Source organism: Anser anser (assembly GCF_964211835.1).
Source record: "Anser anser genome assembly, chromosome: 10".
Lineage (NCBI taxonomy): Eukaryota > Metazoa > Chordata > Aves > Anseriformes > Anatidae > Anser > Anser anser.
In genome coordinates this window covers 16,662,970-16,681,872 of record NC_139730.1, presented here as the reverse complement: position 1 = coordinate 16,681,872, position 18,903 = coordinate 16,662,970, and the positions used below count along the sequence as shown (strand labels likewise).

At 37.1% G+C, this 18,903-nt stretch overlaps 1 protein-coding gene across 2 annotated transcripts in view; it reads right to left on the bottom strand.

Annotated features, from left to right (window-relative positions):
- The window catches only part of MTMR10 (myotubularin related protein 10), a 38,979-nt gene that overhangs the window by 12,705 nt on the left and 7,371 nt on the right, over positions 1-18,903 (bottom strand). For both annotated transcript variants that reach the window (XM_083850999.1, XM_083851000.1), the window contains exons 3-6: positions 12,824-12,960; positions 11,207-11,279; positions 8,602-8,744; positions 1,000-1,090 (exon numbers count right to left, since the gene is read on the bottom strand). In XM_083850999.1, coding sequence (XP_083707125.1) covers positions 1,000-1,090; positions 8,602-8,744; positions 11,207-11,279; positions 12,824-12,960 — 444 coding nt within the window. The remainder of the gene's footprint in view (positions 1-999; positions 1,091-8,601; positions 8,745-11,206; positions 11,280-12,823; positions 12,961-18,903) is intronic.

Sequence of the window (18,903 nt, the reverse complement as noted above, 5' to 3'; positions counted from 1 at the left end):
TTCACACTCTACTTTACCACTTTATGGCTATTTTATCTGCAAATTGGCTTCCTCCTTAGTACTTTGTAACACTAACATACATGGACCTTAATTACCACCCAAGACTTACCAGGTAAGATATTATACGTATAATTATGTATGCAACATAATCACATGCACCATTATTCTCGTGCATGCATAAGGCAGTCATGTAGGCATCTGCATGAGAAATGTACATTTTTGTACAAATTTGAATGTCTGAGCTCATAATTCCACAACATTCAAATTTTGTAACCATGATTTCTAATGCCAGCTCCTGAGTAAATATTTCTGTACCACAGATCTACATCAATGGCACTTCTGCTATTTGGAGGCTTGTAATGCTAAAACTGACGGTTTTCAGCTGTGTATTGGCTGGGGAACACTAAGCAGTGACCGCACAGCATTACACTAGAAATCAAGTTCCAAAGGCATCTTTTTCAGGCTTACCTAACTGACAGGGTTCAGTTGGAGATTGGCCTTGAGCAGAGAGGGTGTGCTCCAACTCAGCAGGGGTGGTGGAGGTTTTGAGTGGGAAGAACTGCCTAGTAAGCCTCTAGGAAAGGAGGTATGGAGTCCCAAGCTGCACAAATGCTCCTGCAATACCACCAGAAGAGAAACTTATTCCCAAAAGAAGGGCAGGTAAACAAGCCTGCTTGATGGGAGATTAGCTAGGTACCTACAGTACCGCTACAGACCAATACACCGATAGGAGGATCAAAGTGTGAATGGAGAAATATGAGTACTCATGCTGACATTGGCAGTTTTGTTTCAGAGTAGAGATACTGCTTTTGATTTTGGTCTTTAAAGTGTATCACAACAACTGACTTAAGTCCAAAAGTAAGAGGTTGGCTGCAGGACAAGCCAATTTACTTGCCCCCAGAGAAAGCCTAAAAAGCTTTTTGCTATTGTTTCTGGATAGAAGACTTACTAAACTTACACATTGTGGAATAGAAGAAAATAAGGTATTTTCATACTTACCTGGATTGTGATATATTTCTCCAACATACTCAAATGCAAAGAGAAGCTGAAGATCAGTTGGCTGAGAATAATGAGCTATTGCAAGGCACACCTAGGAAAGAAACGTTTATTAGTATTATTTATATACATAACATTTATTGCTCATGATTATGGCAGTATTAACTTTGCAGAGCAAAAGCTAAAAACAGTTTCTAATGTTCAATTTCCATATTTGATTTGAAAGGAAAAACAGAGGTTGCATGCTGGAGACTTCCAGGACCTATGTCAGTCCTGCATCTCATTAAGTTGTATTCCCAAATTATGAAAGGCATTGATGAATGTAAGTAAAAAGCAAATTGTTTGGTAATTAAAAGCAGCTTCTTCCCTAAGCTACTTGCAAATAGTGGGAGATATTTTCTTGATGTTAGCCGCTTGCAGTTTGTCAGCTGAGTGAAAGGCTGAAGATTCTCCATCAATCTCCATTTTCAATAGAACCTGAATTTTTACAGTAGGCCCATTTATCAAGTGTGGGGACTCTACCGCTAATTAAACATGCCAGCAATCACTCCCTTCCCCAGCTGATCTTGAGAACTGAAATAGCTAACTGAAACATCACCAAGATGTCTGTTTTAATAAGTTTTGGCCTAGCCCATATAGGTTCAGTCTCAGATGAATCACTTTCATTCACAAAAGAAATCCACCCATCACTTCTAGATGCCTGCGGGTTTAGCAAGCTCCAGCACTGTCTCTGGCAATCCGATGCAGTCATCAGGTTCGACTAGGCTGAGTCACAAGCCCTGCCCAGGAAAGAGAATTTCAGCAGAGATTTCAAATAAAAGATGCATCCTCAGAACAGTAGAGATTAACCCGGGGCATCAGGAAGAGTCTTGTCTAAACTTCACATTCTTTGCAATAGTCTTAGGAAACTCTTAGCCACGGAAAAAACTTAGAGTGCATTCATGCTAAGTCCTGCATGGAGAAATCCACTGCATTTTTCCTAGCATGTATGTAACACGTATGTAGCATTATGGAACCTTCACTGAATTTTATTTACTCTGACTTTTGAGGGGGACATTTTCTGCTATTTATAAAACCAGTAATGACTACAGACTAACTTGAGCTGAAAACGTTTTTTCACAAAGTTCCCAACAACAAATTCCCATCAAGTCTTAGAAGAACAGTTGCTTTGACTTTTCTTTCAGTGCTACCATGGAACTGCAATACAATATAGAAGACAAGGTACTCCTGAGAAAGAAACAGTAAAAGTGTTACAGGGAAATGGATGAGCATGACTTTTCAAATGAACATTTATAAGCTGATTTCCTCAATTTGGTAAAAACTGGTTGTAACTATCATGAAGTAACTAAAAGCCACACAAATTTTAACACATCTTGAGGTTTGAAAAGCTGAAGAACCATAATAGGATAACAGCTATTCCATAATACTTGTCATTTTCTAACAGACTGCTTTTGTCTGTCAGTGGCAGTGAAGCAAAATGCAAATCTGCATACATACACATTTTGACTTCCATTTTTCTCATTAACTTTTCATTAGAGTAATTGATGTTAATAGAGCTACTCCCGATCTACATTTATGGGCATGAAGGATGAAAGCCTTTTGCTATGCTAATCAAGTCTCAAGGCTTGAGGATGAACTGCAAGACATTGAAGGATGCCATTGTGCTGCCAAATAGTACAATGGAAATACAGTAAAACTATTTTTAAAGGCAGCATCTAAAATCTCTTTCATTTACTTGAGAATGTGCATGTGTGGCATGTTAAGAGGGGTAAAATTGTTTGGGAAATGGTATGCATTAGGATCTGGTTCACAACACGAGACCATAGCAGTGCTCTTGAACCCAGATGCCGAGAAGTGTTTCTGGGTGTTCCACAGAACAGATATAGCTCAAAGTACCAGTGCCACATGGGTGAAGAAGTCCACCTGAAGATTACAGTACAGGTTCAGGACCCCAGTTTCTATTATTAAAAAAAAAAATAGTACTTATACTGCTGTCTTCATTTCACACTTTGGAAAAATTCTGGTAATATATACTAAACAACATTAAAGACATACTGATTTTCCTTTTATTCCTCACTAAATTCATATAGTAGTTTTATTGTCAGCAAGTATCAAAAGACAAGCAAATTCCCCAGATCTCAGCAGATTATCACCATAAGCAGAAGCTTTTAAATAGGAAAACAAACATGTTTTACAGGAAATGTTCTCATATCAAACTGAAAAATGTTTGGTATTTTTGCCAATTTACAATCATGTAAAGCTGAAGATATCTAGGCTCAGGCACCAGGAGAATAGGCTGCTTGTTGGAAAGTTCATTTATAAAAAACAGTAAACACAATGGGTTTAACTATTTCATAGTACAAAGGCCATTTCCCTATGTCAGTGTTCCCTGCACAATGCCTTTCTGCAGAACACAGATGATACTTGCAGGGCAAGCTCTTCTCTTTTTCAACAGGAATTTTACCAAGGACAAGAACTTCAAAATATTGCTAGCGCTCTTTGGAAAAAATCATTTTGAGCACTCGTATTTAAGATGTGCTAAATTAGCTGAACCCTGCATTTCATCTTCCCTGCAACAGACTGCGTTATGAACTTGCTGGAAGCATACTATTCTTCCTCACTACTGCAATTCCTATTCTGAATTTATGCAACCAAGACCAGATCAAGTCCCGTGGACAGAATTTTTAATCTTCCCAGGTAGCAAGTCGTCTTGGAACAATAAGCTTTCAGATAACAAGACTTTCAGCCCTAGCTATCATGAACATTCTCCTAGCTATTAGCTAGGAGAATTATTATTAGCTGCTTTTTAAATACCATTAAATGAGCTTAGTTGTAAAAAATAAAAAGAGCTTTCTTTATCCCTCTCCAAAGACCATAAAAATATAATATTTTCTCATACATTCCCAGTGTCTTGAGATATTACATTCTGAGATCAATACAAACAATCAGAACAGGGTAATATAGAAGTTTTGGGGAGTAATAAAGAACATATTAGAAAGGGTCAGGACCATTTGTTCAAAACTCTCAGTTTTATATTATTCCTTGTAACAGTTAGGAAAAAAATGTTCCACTCCATCCCAAGTGTTATGACGTGTTAGAAGACTAGAATTGATTGCACAGGAAACAAGATTTGAGATAATTTTCCTTGTGTTTTGATTAAGCATGTGTTTCTGAAACAGATCTCATACTCATTTTAAAAAGTTTCCTGAAGGAAAAGAGTTGAGGGAGTTCTAGAAGAGAAAGGGACTGCAAAAATAGAGATATATTTATGAAACAGGAGATTATAGGGTGTGTGCCATTCTGGTACACTGCCAAGACTCATTTGCCTGGTAAGGCAGCACACTTTCCATCACTTAACAGTCATAAGATCTAAAGCTTCACCTATTCATACATTTTAATTTCTTAGTTTAATGTCAAGTATTGCAGTGGCTAGAAGTCAGCAGGATTTTTCAGTTTGACCTGTTTGTTGTGCTTTTTGGAACAAAGTTATTCCTTTTCCTTTAAGGACGGTGAAATGCTTCTTCTTTCATATTGTCTAACTTAAGACTTCCCCAACTTGCTTACCCGTGCTTCCTCATCCTCCACTTCCTCCCACACCCATCTAGCTTTCCTTCCTTTGGAGGCTCTACAGCTTTATTTTTGAGACAAAATGGAATCCAACTGCTAAATGATAAGGAATGTGAGTTTCCATCCCCATTAGTATTCCTTAACTCCTGTTTCCCAAATATCCATTAAAAACAAGAGAGGAAATATTTACTTGACTGATTAATGTTGGGAGTGTTTTTTAGCATGTACAGTCTGCAGCTAATGTTGAAGGTATGTTTCTAATAGAACTGATTTTTACACATCTTCATAGCTTACCCCCAAATAAATTCACCTCAAAATCTGATGTGTTTTTCCACTTCATTTCTGCTTTAACGTGGCAAAAAAAATGAACATTCTATCAATATTACCCACACGTCATGTATATATTTATGTAATCAAATAAAATAGATTGTCCACATCTGAAGTCTGACTGCTTTTAAACTTGGATTCATAGTTTCACTTACTACCAAAACGGGAATACTCTCTGTTCTAGTAAGGCAGCCTAATTAGTAGGGGTTATTCTCCCTTTGGCCCTGTTCTGCAAACCCAGTTACTTCCTTAGAAACAGATTACATTCTCTTTGCCAACACCAACTTATGTAACTGAATACTGATGAGTATTTCCATTATATTCAAGCAACTGTGCTCGAAACAAATTACTTGATCGTGTGAAGTTAGTATCTTTGTTCTCCTTGTGATTCTTCCACATATTTAAAGCTCATTTTAAAAATAATAATGTTTTGCACTTTTTTTTCCTTTTTTTTTTTTTAAAACTATGGCTCTAAACAGAACACTTGCTAGCCTCTCATACTGAATAAGTTAGATGCACAAATACTCCCATAGTTTGAAGTGTATATTGTAGTAGGTAGATATTTCACTTTGACCCAAGTGCGTTTCATTTATAGAATGACACTCCTTTGTATTACCAGGATTACATCTAGGTAGAGAGAAATCTCCCTGTTCTGATTTGTACACCTGACAGTATTTATGCAAGGTTTGACTAAGGAAGCTATTTATGATTCATAGAGGACTAACGTGCAGGCTAAAGGTCTCTTGCTTTACTGAACACAGATTGTAATACTAACTGTTAACTTCACTTTCCCTTCATTTTAAAGCTAACAAGTGAAAAAGACTCTTATTTGAAAACCTTGAGAGTCAGAACTACTTCAGACATGATTATAGTTAAATTACAGCCTGCACAACTCTTTGATCACAACAGAAATGCTGAGCTCTGCAGTTTCTCAACACTGAACACCCTAGAAAACCTTCATATAATGTTTAAGCATAATTCTATCCAGTTCATTTTTTCCACTCAGAAGGTTTTCATACCTAGCTCCAAAATGAGCATAATCTTTTTTTTTTTTTTTTTTGAGGAAAAGAACAGAGCTGACAACTATTTTTTCTACATGAGTTGACTGGAGATTGTGCCCCCGAACAAGAGGGGTGAGGAAAAGCTGCAGAGGGCCCAATGGTCAGCTACCAAGATGATCACGGTCCTAAAAAACAGCTTCCGAAGAGTGCCTGAAAAAACTGTGCTCATTCAGCTGTGCAACAATGACACTGCAGTGTGACCTACCAGCTGCCTACAGCTACCAGGAAGGTAGTTACAGACTCTTCCCAGTCTTGCCAGATGACAAAACGGGCAGCAGCTAGACACTGTATCTTGGGTAGTTTGAGCTGGACATCTGCAGAAACATGCAGCACTGGAACAGGTTACCCACGGACGCTGATTCTCCATCTTCAGTGGCTTTCAAGACACAACCAGGCAAACCTGCAGCTAACCTGATCTAACGCTGACAGCTCTGCAGAGGAAGGCTGACTAGAGGCCCACCTCCAGAGGCCCTTCCAATCCAGCACCTCTGACTGCAAGGCCAGTTCTTTACTACGGTGCTTTCCAGGTTGGAAGGTATCACTAGCACATGCAGCCAAGGAGAACTGGAAGAACTGACTCTCATCACAACTCAGTTGTACTTTCATGTTAAGTGTTGGTCCTTCTAACATAAGTCATGCACATACTGCTATTTCCATGTACACAGCTATCAAAATTTTCAAGCATGAATAGCTGGATGTAAACATATATTAAAAAGGCCCTATAATATTATAAGGAGGTCTGACCACCTTCCTGTCTGTTTTTAAACTTCAGGACAACCTTGCTAATATATGCTACTTGAAGGTCAGGAACAGAATGAGATAATCTTTCAAGAGTGTGGTGCTAGCAAGCCCTTTATATGCCAAAAAGAACAAACCAATTCCAATAAATAGGCTACATAAGACCATTCTACTTGTGTTCACCAAAATAATAGAGGCAAAATCCTGACAGACAAACCGATCCAAGGACCTCAAGGCTTTAGGTAACTGTATTTTAATGTTAACAGAATAATGTTGTTATGGAAATACTAGTATATGTTAACTATCTCCCCTCAGTAACAGTATGCTTCCATAATACACTCAAACATCAAAGACGCAGTAACCTACTGAACACATCAAAACTGTGGTGTTAGCCATACAATTGATATTAAAAATTATACAAGTTTTCTTCTATTCCTCATGATCACTTTCTGATATTTGTAAATGGGAATTGTTATGCTTTTGGTCACCACCATTGCCATTTTCATAACTATGCAGATTCAGATCCTTCTGGATCTCTAAAACTCTTCTTCCTATCAGTTATCACATTAGCCCACGTAATTATAAATGCATAAAGCAAGCATCTTTGTAAAAAGGTTTCACTTTTTGCTCTTGCATGAGGAAGTGCAGCACAAAAAGTGTTAATGAGATGCTGAGTTTGCACTCTCTTCCTCCCTCCTACAGGCTAATCACTCTTCTTAGCTCTGACAAGCAATTAGAAACAGTTGCTATACAGATATTGCAGATAGACTGCTCCAGGGTGACTTCAGAGAAGCTGTAAAAGGGGAATTGACAGCTGAAGGATTGCCAAACTTGAAAGGTTACAAACAAAGCCAGCAGGCAGGAAGGAAGGAATGCAGAAAATAACAAGGAAAGAACAGTGGGCTTCATAACTGGGTTTCTGCTTCTGGATCTCTGTAAGAGAGCAGAAGGTGAAAAAGTGATGAATTGGACATCATTCAGTTGATAACTGCAAACAGACCTATGTCTGGGCAGATGGTGCTTAGGATTTACATGGTTAAGCTCTAATTTGATCCTACTGAAAGGGGAACTCAACCTCTATAAGCAAATTGGGTCACTCCTTACGAAAAGATTGCTGTGCCGTGCTTGGCCACAATGTGGTGCCATGGAAGTCAGAGGACCTGTAACTCAAACAACATACCCCAGCATTCCAGAGCCAGGAAGCTGGTGAGCTAGTTTTATGTAGCCTAACCACCTCTGATCAGCAGAAACTTACCTGAATTTTACCAGGTTAAACAACATTGTAAGACTTTGTTGGAACTTATGGCAACAAGTGTTAAAATTGGGGAAGGAATGAAATTTCTAGTAGTGTACAGAAAGAGGTAACTCCTCAAAAGGCATGCAACTCTAAGACAACATGGGGAAAGCACATTTTTATGTAGATTAGACAAATTGGTGGTTTCAAAAGGTTATCAAAGAACTTGCTGTGCAATGTCTATCATAAGTATACATAAGATAGTACACTTGGCTAAACTAAGGTTATTGCTTGCTGAAAACGTGTCAAAGTATCAAACAATTTCCATATTGGAATATAAACGCTGTTATACAGCTGCTACATAGTATTTTGATTCCAATATTAAAAAAAACTTTTCTTAAATTAGTAATTTTAAAAAGTATAACATATTACAAGAAATGTAGGTTTATCTTACAAGAAATGTTGGTTTATCTTACAAGAAAAGAGTTAACATATCATCTTAGATTTTTTTAAAAATCTAATCATTTTCACTCTAAAATCTAGATACTCTCCTGCAATATAATGCAATTAATTTTCAAATCCATCCCCTACACCACTATTACAACACAAAACATTATTAGCATACCTGTTGCTACAAGTAATGACTACAAGGAAAGACTTCATAAAACGATATAATACCTTTTTTGCACTTTCAGGACCTGCTTCATCAAAACGAAATCTGACGATACGGAAGTCTTTGCAATAAATGATTAATTCAGTTGGATTAAATTTAAGTTTTTGGTTGGGACCAAGAACCTTCTGTTTCCTCTTGGTGTCATTCACTGTAAAGAAAAGACAGTTATTGGACTGTGCTTTGTAAGTATACAACACAAGACTGACTCAAACACAGATACGGCGGTGTTGCTATCAGCAGTTTCTCATTTAATAGTATGTTTCAACTATTCAGTTTAAGTAAGAACTTGTATAGGTCCTCCTGTTGATCAGCCTCCTTTCAAACAAGTGGCTGAATTACTGTTTCCCATACGTCTGGATTATTTATATGCATCAACGACAACTTCATAAACAAGTAATTAACGTTCAGTATTTCGAAGAGTAATTTGTGCTCCCAGACACATCATTATATATGCTGCAATGCCCTTCTGATGTACAGTAACTGACAGAAATGCTCTTGGTTTTTTGGTTTGTTTTTGTCACTTGGATGTATAAATAAGTGTTCAAGTTAAGACTAATTACATTTCTTACTTAAAACTCAATAATGTTAGTAAATTGCCAGGTGGCCTAGGCCTGCACAGACAGGCTGTGTCTCTTGGCCTGTGTAACTCCTTTTCAAATGGAGAAAATGAAACTTTATAAAACTAAACACCAGAAAAGCCACAGAGATTTTGTGTGTGGTAAATGGGAAAATTGGGGCACATAGCTGCTGAATGATGAATTACCTGCAACCAGCCAGCTATGGCATCTTCTGGGTTAAGCTGAAGTACTTCCATGAAACAGAAGACAAACATTTTAGGACAGGATGGAAATTAAACATTTATGCACTAAGCTCTTTCATCTCCTGGGAAAAGGGTGGAGGGTTTATGGCTAGAAAAGGAGCCAACAACCACTATAAATACTAAACAGTGTTATCTATAGCTTACTTTTTCTATAGTGCAGTTTCTTCAGGCATTTCAGATGGACTAACAGTTCTTTTCAGAAACACCTCTAGCACCTTTCATGCTCCTTATGCTTTCAGCTGGATCTTGCACTTTCTAACTGCTGGGTTAAAATCTGGACCACAGACTCAAAGGGCAAGGAGCACAACTGAAAGAAACAGCTCCTACCTGGCCTGTGGGTGTTTGTTTATATAAAATCAATACACCTTCAGCTATTCACCTTGAATGTAACAACCATCAAGCAACCTCCTCTGCAGTATTGGTGAAAACTCTCTCAATTCCTGTTAGTAAAAGCTTATGCTTCACTAAATTTAGTGTAAGACTGCAGAAGAACAATAGAATAATAGAAGAACAAAGACTAATTTCCTCAGGTATGTGGCAGGAAATACTGCCATCTTGCTCTAAAGAACTTCAAACTTTAACAGAAAAGCTAAACAGAAAGGGGTCCTAGATAACTTCTAACATTCTTCTAATGAAACTGCAAACACTCAGGCTATTTGAATGTTTAATCTATTGAAACGTGCAGAAAAGAGTAACCTAGAATCCATCAGCTTTTATTTTGAAACTTGAGTGCTACCTCTAAAGCCCTCCCATTCAAGAACAACACACGGCACATGAGAGAAGACAGAATTATTAGAAAATCATTCAAAGTTGATTAGCTTTTTCCCCCTTATTTAGGGGAATTTATTATATGGGAGTTTGTATTAGATGTTAAATGAGAAGACTGCAACAGCACGTTTATAAATTTCTCTCCATACAAAACTCTCATTAACAGATTTGCACTGTTTTGTCACAGCTACCTGGTGATTTTGAAAAAGGGCAATAAATGTGGGCCGGGGAAAGACCACGTAACAGGTCAATAGCACCTCTTCTTAAAAAAAAAGAACAAACAGACCACATTTCTTCTTAGTGTTCTTCCTCAGACATATATTAATCTTTTCACTGCAATTAAAACCAACTTCCAGAGTGGAAACGGATTACTGGATGACTTCAGGTACTGAAAACTTATAGGTAAGTAATGATTTACATTAAGTGTAAATTAAGTGCAATTAGAAAACCAAGTATTTAACAGCTCTTACTGTAATCAAGATTTGAAAATGTATTAGCTATATTAAATTCTTTAGTTAAAAGACAAAGAACATTATCTTTAGCAAACTAGTTAGCCTAGAGTATGCAACAAATCAAAAACAGGTTTTTCAAATTATGTTTAGTTACTTCTTCAGATTCATAGTGTATTACCTCAAAATCTGTAGGTTTTGAGGACCACTGGCTACTAACCTGCCTAAGCGTTAGACAAGATTGAAAACCCAAGCATTTATGTTGTGGGATATCCCAGCTATGTGTAAATTGTGTAAGTGTGATGCACTTTTTGCAGTCCAGTGTATTTAAATGGAAGAGATTCAGATGTTTGGAAGACAGAAAAGTTGCTAACAAAATGTGTACTGCTCTAACAGGTGTCTATCCTAGAACACCTGCTGATTCAGTACTGCAACTACATTTAAAACCAATACAAAGACCCAACTAAAGACCCGCTTGAGTGTCAACAATTCTGCACAACCTAACAAGCAGTTAATAGCTTTAAATGAGTTAAGCTTAACATCTGTCATCCTGATTAACTGTTTTTGACATACCTGTGACAATCTGCTCAATGCATGTTAGTGGGACATCATGTTCACCAAGGAGGAGGTTTTTATAATGGAATTTCTGAAACACATGAACTCATAGCTATTAATTGCAGTTCTGTGGTTCTCAACCAAATGACACACAGTACATCTTTGAAGAAACAATGATAAAAATCAGGCATGCCTAGACTTTTCTGACATGTACCACCCTTGCCTATTCACAGGCAATTAGAAGTACTGAAACCTGCTTTCTTGTGTTGGTGAAAGCACACCAAAGAGTTTGCAAACCCCTGTGGAATATAAAAAAAAAAAAGCTTCACTATTTGCATTGAATTTACTAGCCTCAAAAATTGCTGGTAGATATTCAACGATCTGAAGTGTAAATTTATATATATATATATATATAAAAACTATTACTGTAGTCATCTACTATTAACTCTATTACTGTAATCATAAGAAAGAAAAAAATATGAACTTGACTTTCATGAGGACAAACCCGAAGCTTTCTTTTCATACTATCGAACAGAATTAAACAGATTAAATACGAAGAATTATTCCTCAGTGCTAGTACAGATTTTTCTGTCCAGACAACTGAGTGTTCTGAATCCATCTTGATTATAGTATGCTGCAGGTGGTCACTTATCAGTTTCACATAAAACAAAAGCAGTAACAATCTCAATTCCAGTCAGTAAAGATTAGAGAAGGAAAATACAACCGAACAATAACAACCCTGCATGTACTTAACTTTAACATGCACTTAAATCAACAGCCATTGACACATTGCTTTCAGAGGAACAAGCTTTCAAAATCTTCTACTTTGGCTTATTAGAACAAAGGCAGGGATATGTAGCCAAATTTGATAAATAAGTTTTGACAACTCCTTCATGACAAGGAAAACTTCTTGTCATGAAGATTTCATTTTTTGAAGTAGATTTTGTCAAGCATACTAACTGTTATTGAAAAAGTATATCTACTTTCAGAGCTTGCCTACTTAATAGAGTATTTCTTTGAAAAGCCCAAAATGAAGGCAGAACAACTGTACTACTGAAAATAACAAAGCTCACAATTTTGATTTCCAAACAGTACTGTGGGCTGTGCTGTTCAAAGAAAACTGGTTAAGGCTTTGAATTTCAGATGTTCTGCTTTGACAAAGGCTTGATTTCTTCCTTCCCTTTTGTCGTCACCTCATCTATGATGAAAGCTCATTTCACAGTTACTTTGTCCTCTGTCAGTAATGCCGAAGAAACCTGGACACATTAAAGGCTTTGCTGATTTGACACTTGTGTAAGAAAAGGAACACTTGAAATTCTCCTCCTTAAGGAGGAACTCGTTTTTATACAATTCCTGCTTTGCCTTTTCCCATTAACTTCCCAATGAAGCCTGCATAATCAGAGGTAACTAGAGCTGGCTGTACTTCCACCCCAAACTCACTCTGTTCTCATATTCTCGGTGAAGGAATAGAACAACAACACATTCAGTACAGGACTGTTTACCCTCATCATTTAGCTTTCTTTGTTTTAGAAGGCATCAGAGCTATATCAGTTTGAGATAAGGATTTAATGAGAATACAAACATTCTATCTATCGCATCTGTTGTCACGTTGTAGTAATGTGAGCAATAACAAACCTGTAGTGGCATTGGGTCATCTGTAATAAAGGAAATCTTGAAGTTAGTGCAAACCAATTTGCCCCACAGGTCATATTGACTCGTATCTGTTGCAATGCATTTTCTCACAAAATTGACTTCATTTACCACAATTTCACCTAAAACAGAAAAAGGGGAGGGGGAAAAGAATAGACTATATAAATCTCAAAAGGTACACCAATCATAAGTCTGTGGTACCAAGAACCCCCTCTTTATCCCATTTCAAGTTATATGCAGCTTCCGGGTAAACCCTGTGTTTAATTAACACCACTCCAGAGAGAGGAAGAAAATGATTAAAAAAAAAACATACACATGAAAAAAAACCACTACCTTTCCGAAATAGGCATTGCTTTGCTTTTAACTGCTTATTATTAGCAATATTGCTAAGCAGTTAAAAGCAAAGAACTACTCCTTCTCTATACCCAGAGATTAAAATCTGCAGTTCTCCACTATTAAAAATTCATTGTTTAAAGTACAGTGTAGTTCAAACCAAAGGCATATGTTAACGTACTCCAGATAGTATTTAATTTAAAAACTGAAATTAGCTAGCTATAGTTAAATACTTTAGAGACTATTATGAACTTCTTGAATTCAGAAGATTAGTGTACAATTAGCTTGCACTTTTAAACTGATGTTCAGGTGATTCCAGAAAAGCAAAACTCGAAGACAAACACATTACACATTCCTTGCAGAGTTTCACAAGTTCCTACACAGTTTCTACTGTGACCATCTGATGAAAGAGACCAACCATGTCAGTTTGCAAAACAGAAGACCCAAATAATTAAAAAGCCATTAAGTTATCTGAGATGAGCTATGAAATAAAAAAGCATATAGGCAGATGTAAATGAGGACTATTTAAATAAAAAGGAAAGAAAAGGGTAAATCCCTGTATTTAGGGCTGCTTTTTAGTCTCACAACAGAAGTTTCTGGAAGCTAAATGGTAATTTAATTCTTCATGAAGAAAATAGTCGTTTAATTTACTCCTATATAGGGCTATCACTTCTGTCATCAGATAAACCACTTCCTTCTGCTGCTGTCTGCTGTAAATAGTGTGGTAATGGAAGCGTGTTCAAGAAAAGTGTAATTTTATTTCAGCTGTTGTTTTTTTGTTTGTTTCTTAAAGACTAAGGACTAAAGGTTGCTAAAGACTAATTTGCAGGCCATACCTAGTCCCTAAAATGTCATCTCAACGTCCTACGCTTTGCAAGAAAACGGTCTGTTCTTTGAGCAACTATACTAATGGCAGTAATCAGTTATCTGTACCCCAACAAGTATGTATATAGCTTTGAATGAATCTACCATCGCTCTACTGATACAGAGGAGGTTATAGCACCCAAGGAACCATATATTCAAAGACCTCTCCTTAGCATTCCAAGCACTGGGGCACCTGACTCTGGGAACGCACATTTTGCTACTCTCGAGTTCCAGTCTCTGTGCATGCTCCTCACCCTAAGCTACTTAGTCACGCTGCTGCGTTAGCTCTCTTGCCCCTAACATGACTGGGCATTAGCCTGCAAGTCACCAAAACCTGCAGCAGAGTCCCTCCTTTTAGTTCAGCTGTCATAAACAAAAATCTATTGGATTAACTGTGGTCTTGAGCTGGCAAAATTACAGTGAGTATTCTGCAGGGTTGTGGGGTCCTTTCAGAGTTAGGAGACATAAGGGGATGACTTTCACTGACCTATGGTTATTAGGTACATTAACAGAAGTGAGAAGAGTTGGGAAGGTGCTCCGGGGACAAGCAGACATGCTGGAGCTTAAAACTGTTTTTCTCAAACATCACTAAACTATGGTTAAATAAGCCTTTGAATTTGAGGAAAAAGAAAAGAAAAAAACAGATTCCAACAGCTTCAGTACAAATAGTTAAAGTTCAGCCAAGTGCACAGCAACTGAAGACAATGTCTCATTAATAGGGTACATGAAAAGGACAGGACCTACTTCTGTTAAACATTGTATTGAAATAGTTTCATTTCTTTTAGGGGAGTCTGGCCTGAAGCCTCTTGATGTCCAGTGTTTTTTCTAATAAACTATTTGCCTCAATAACTGCAAAAGCACAAACTGTGTATTTAAGCAATTTCTTCTCACAGTTGGTGTTAATCTTCAACTATTCATTGCTGAGTTCTCAGTCACATTCTGCCTGCCAAACTTCCTCCCTCCACAAGTCATTTCTTCCAAACCTAAGTAGTTTATAGTCTTGCCTCTCTCAAGTGCGCTGGTACATCATTGCATTTCTAATAAAAAGATATGGAGTTCCAAATATACCATAAAATGGAAGTGTCAAAGGCAGGTATTTTCCATATAACATCCTCTTATCTGTTATCAAGTGGAATATTCTTTTACTACCACACACTCTTGCTAAAAGCAAATTACTATTACCAAACTATTCCTGTACTTTGCATCTCTGATGCTATAAAACAGTAGGGAAATAAGAGATCCATTACTGTTCTCATGCAAAATCATTCCATTTGGATCAACTACAGTTTAAAATATGCCTGACACATTGTTCTCTTTAGTAAAGCCAGTCCTTTTTATTTCTTTCCTCTGTTCCTCATAATTGTGTAGCTACACTACAACATGCTAATACTAATCCTGTTTTAGTGCAACTTTATTCGCATTTCTTCCAACACGAATACATTATAGATTTTTTGGCCTCACTTGGATCTTCCGCTTTGCAGAAGTTTACATCCCTAACAGAGAACTGTCAGTTTTGAAGGTGAGTATTATAACAGGGAAAGACAGAGAACACGCATAGTGATTTCAACTGAAGGGTTTAAACATATTTGCAACTGAAGCACGAGAAAGTTTGCAATGCAAATGCAAAGTAGATGCAGTTTTCAAAAGCCTCAAACTGAATTTGTAAATAACAGGTGTGGAATTTTATATTGACCCTCATTTGGATGTCTATAGTGAGAAACAGAAAAAAGTGTAAGCCTTCCAAACTTAACACAACTTTAGTAAAGTTGCTAAACAGAAGTAGTAACAAGCCGGTTTTATACAATGAAACCTTACTGTAGTTGTAGTTCAGTAGGTGATTTTTCTATACAAGTGTCAACAACAGAGCTATTCAGAGATATTACACTGCACATTTTTACAATGTAGCTGCTGCTTTTTCCAGTAAACAGTCACAAGCTGTTCCAGACACGGAACAGCAGTCAACACTTCCATGTGACTTGAACAGTCAAAGAATGATCTCAGGAGACAAGAGCAGTTTGTTTAAACTCTGACAGGAAACCAGAAGAAAAATTACAGGTTGCCACCCTTAAATATAAAGCCTAATCGTGATTATAAAAATATTTCTACACCGAATACATGAATCACAAAAATAACAGGAGAGACTACAGGATTTACCCAACACACACCTTCCATGGAAAATACAGCTTCAGAAACTGCTAAATTTCAGACAAATTCCGCTAAACTTCCCGAAAGTACATGTAACTTGACTTGTCCATATTTTAGACATTAAGAGAATCTGTGCCATGTTACGTATCTAATCCTCCACAATCCATAACACTTGACAACGCATACGCAATTCAGAAAGCACAGCAAGCATGCACGGGAACAGGAGGCAGCAGAGGCAAAACTAAAAAAGCTGAATTCAGTGATCATCAGCAGAATCAGTCATCAATGCACGTGGCAGCTGTTGTGCACATTCTGCACTTTTTTGTTCCTCCACATTGGAGTCTGGCTAAAAGTGAGCCTGGTCTAGCATCCTCGTTCCCTAATGTTGCAAGTGATTATACCCAATTAAGAAAACAGAAATACAGCTTGTTTGTGCAAGAGACACACTCTATAAAGTTCTCAATAAAAAAAGTTATCTCAAGCTGTCATTTAACAATTAAAAACATGCATTAATGAATTCACTTGTATTTAGAAAGATGTAAGCCTAAAACTGTTCCAAAATGGTTAATGAACAATTACCTTTTATAAATTGCTGCTGAGTAAGTTTTCAAAAACAGTGTAAGTAGCTGAAATTCACAGCATCTTCACTCATTTAGCCGCACTTTTTCTTGTGGTTATATTACAAAAATTGTACAGGTTTATTAGCATGCTCTAGGCATTTAGATGTAAATGTCGCTAATCCATTTGTACAAGGAATCTTCTGTTCAGTGTGCTCAACCACTACCAAACTTAAGAAAAAGTAGCTGTAAGCTCATGAAAAAAAATCTTTTCTAATTTTCTTGAGCTCTTACAAAGTATTTAGGGATGAAGGTATTATAAAGGCCAAAGAGCTGCACAATATAATAGATATCACCCATCTCCCCCCCTCCTTTTCCAGTATAATCTATGCTTAAGTTTCCGTACATCTGCAGAATGCAAAACAAAGTAAAAGCGTTTTTCCAAAAGGACAGCTCAATGCTGTGATTAATCGGGAATAAAACCCAATTTGGACATATTCCATTTGCATTAGTTTTGAACAGGAGAACCTTGCATTTCTGTCCAAAATCTATGCTCACCACTGTTTGGTCTGTTTTAAATGCACAGCACCAAAAAAGCTTGCTTTGTCGACGTGATTAGAAAATTTGTTATTAAAGTATCATGTAAGAATATTACACAGTTCTTCTAGTGTGCTAACAAACAAAGAAACATCATGACTGACTTAGTTAAATTTCAGAAATAGCAAGGAAAAACATAGCAAAACCAGACTTTTTGGTCAAAGTCTTCAAAGAACTATTCGTTTACTGTTTGTAATTACAAGATTTAAATGGGCATTTGTCCAGTAATAGATAACAGCTGTGAATCTTGCAAAAAAGAAATTGACCATAGGAGGGATCTGAAAACACGCCGCTTTTCTTAACTAGCATGGGATGCTCCACAAAATCTTCACGTCCCCACGCCCCAGTGGAAAGTGAAGGATGCAAGAACATGAAGCAGCCAGCCAAAGGGAGTTCATGCGGTGAGAAGAGATCGTCCATCCATTACAAGGCAGGCTCTCATTAGCAACCAGATCCAAAGCAAACTATTACAGCAGATTACAATTCTTGATCACACTTAAAGAATTGCTTTAATCCAGCGCAAATCTGTATTACTACTAAAATGCAAACAGTCCACGTTCATTCCCATCTCAGCCCTTGCACAGCACTACCATTTGAGAAAGACTTTGTTAGTCATGACAGAGAAACAACTCAGTTGAAAAATTATTCTGACGTATTTCCCCTCCTTTTTTTCTTGTCAGCCCTGATATGAATTGAATTAGGTCTGATCTGGCTTGTGCTACAGTTACCCAAACACAAGTGTCAGCACAAAGTCGTTAATAGGAGAACACATCTGTAATGATGAAAATGAAAGAATGAACTGTCCTTCTTGGCATCACTATGGATTTTTAGGCTGAATTACAACAATCCCATCACCAAAAAAAAGTTTAGCAATGATTTGGTCACAGTTCTGTAACATGAGCAGCAGAGAAGCCAGCGAGGAGGGAGAGTGTTTTGGTTCTTTTCAGTTTGGCTACATGAACAACAAATTCCCAAATCCTAACTTAGTTTAAACAGTATAATCAGTAACAATCTGAGATGACTGCTTCTCAGGGTTTTATAACTATGTTGTCAACACAAGTTACAGATGCTCTTCTGAACTTGTAAAATACTTAATTTTAAGCCAACCCTCAGTCAGTCAATACAGAAATATACATTCCTTAGAAATTAGTTTGCTGAAAACTTATTTCATTAGAAATGAATATAACTGCCATGAGACAAAAAAAAAATGCAGTTGGTGAGCTGACCATTCACAATCTTCACTAACATTTTATTCCCCTTCTGGTCTTTATGACATGTGGCATTAATGGAACTTCTTTGCAGAATGTGCATGGTGAAACATTAAAATATTTAATTGTAAAGTGCGTTTGGACTTCCACCTTTAAGGAATGATTTCTGTATTGCACTACAGATAAGCTGCTGCAAATGGGAAGTAACTTTTGTACAAATACTTAAAACATATTACTAGTCAGGAACCGTAACAAATACATGTTATGTATTCATAACAAAGAAAGCAGAACTGACTCCACCCAGTAAAATCCATTTGTAAGACAGTATCTGGAACTTAGATCTTGCATGCAGACTGCTTTG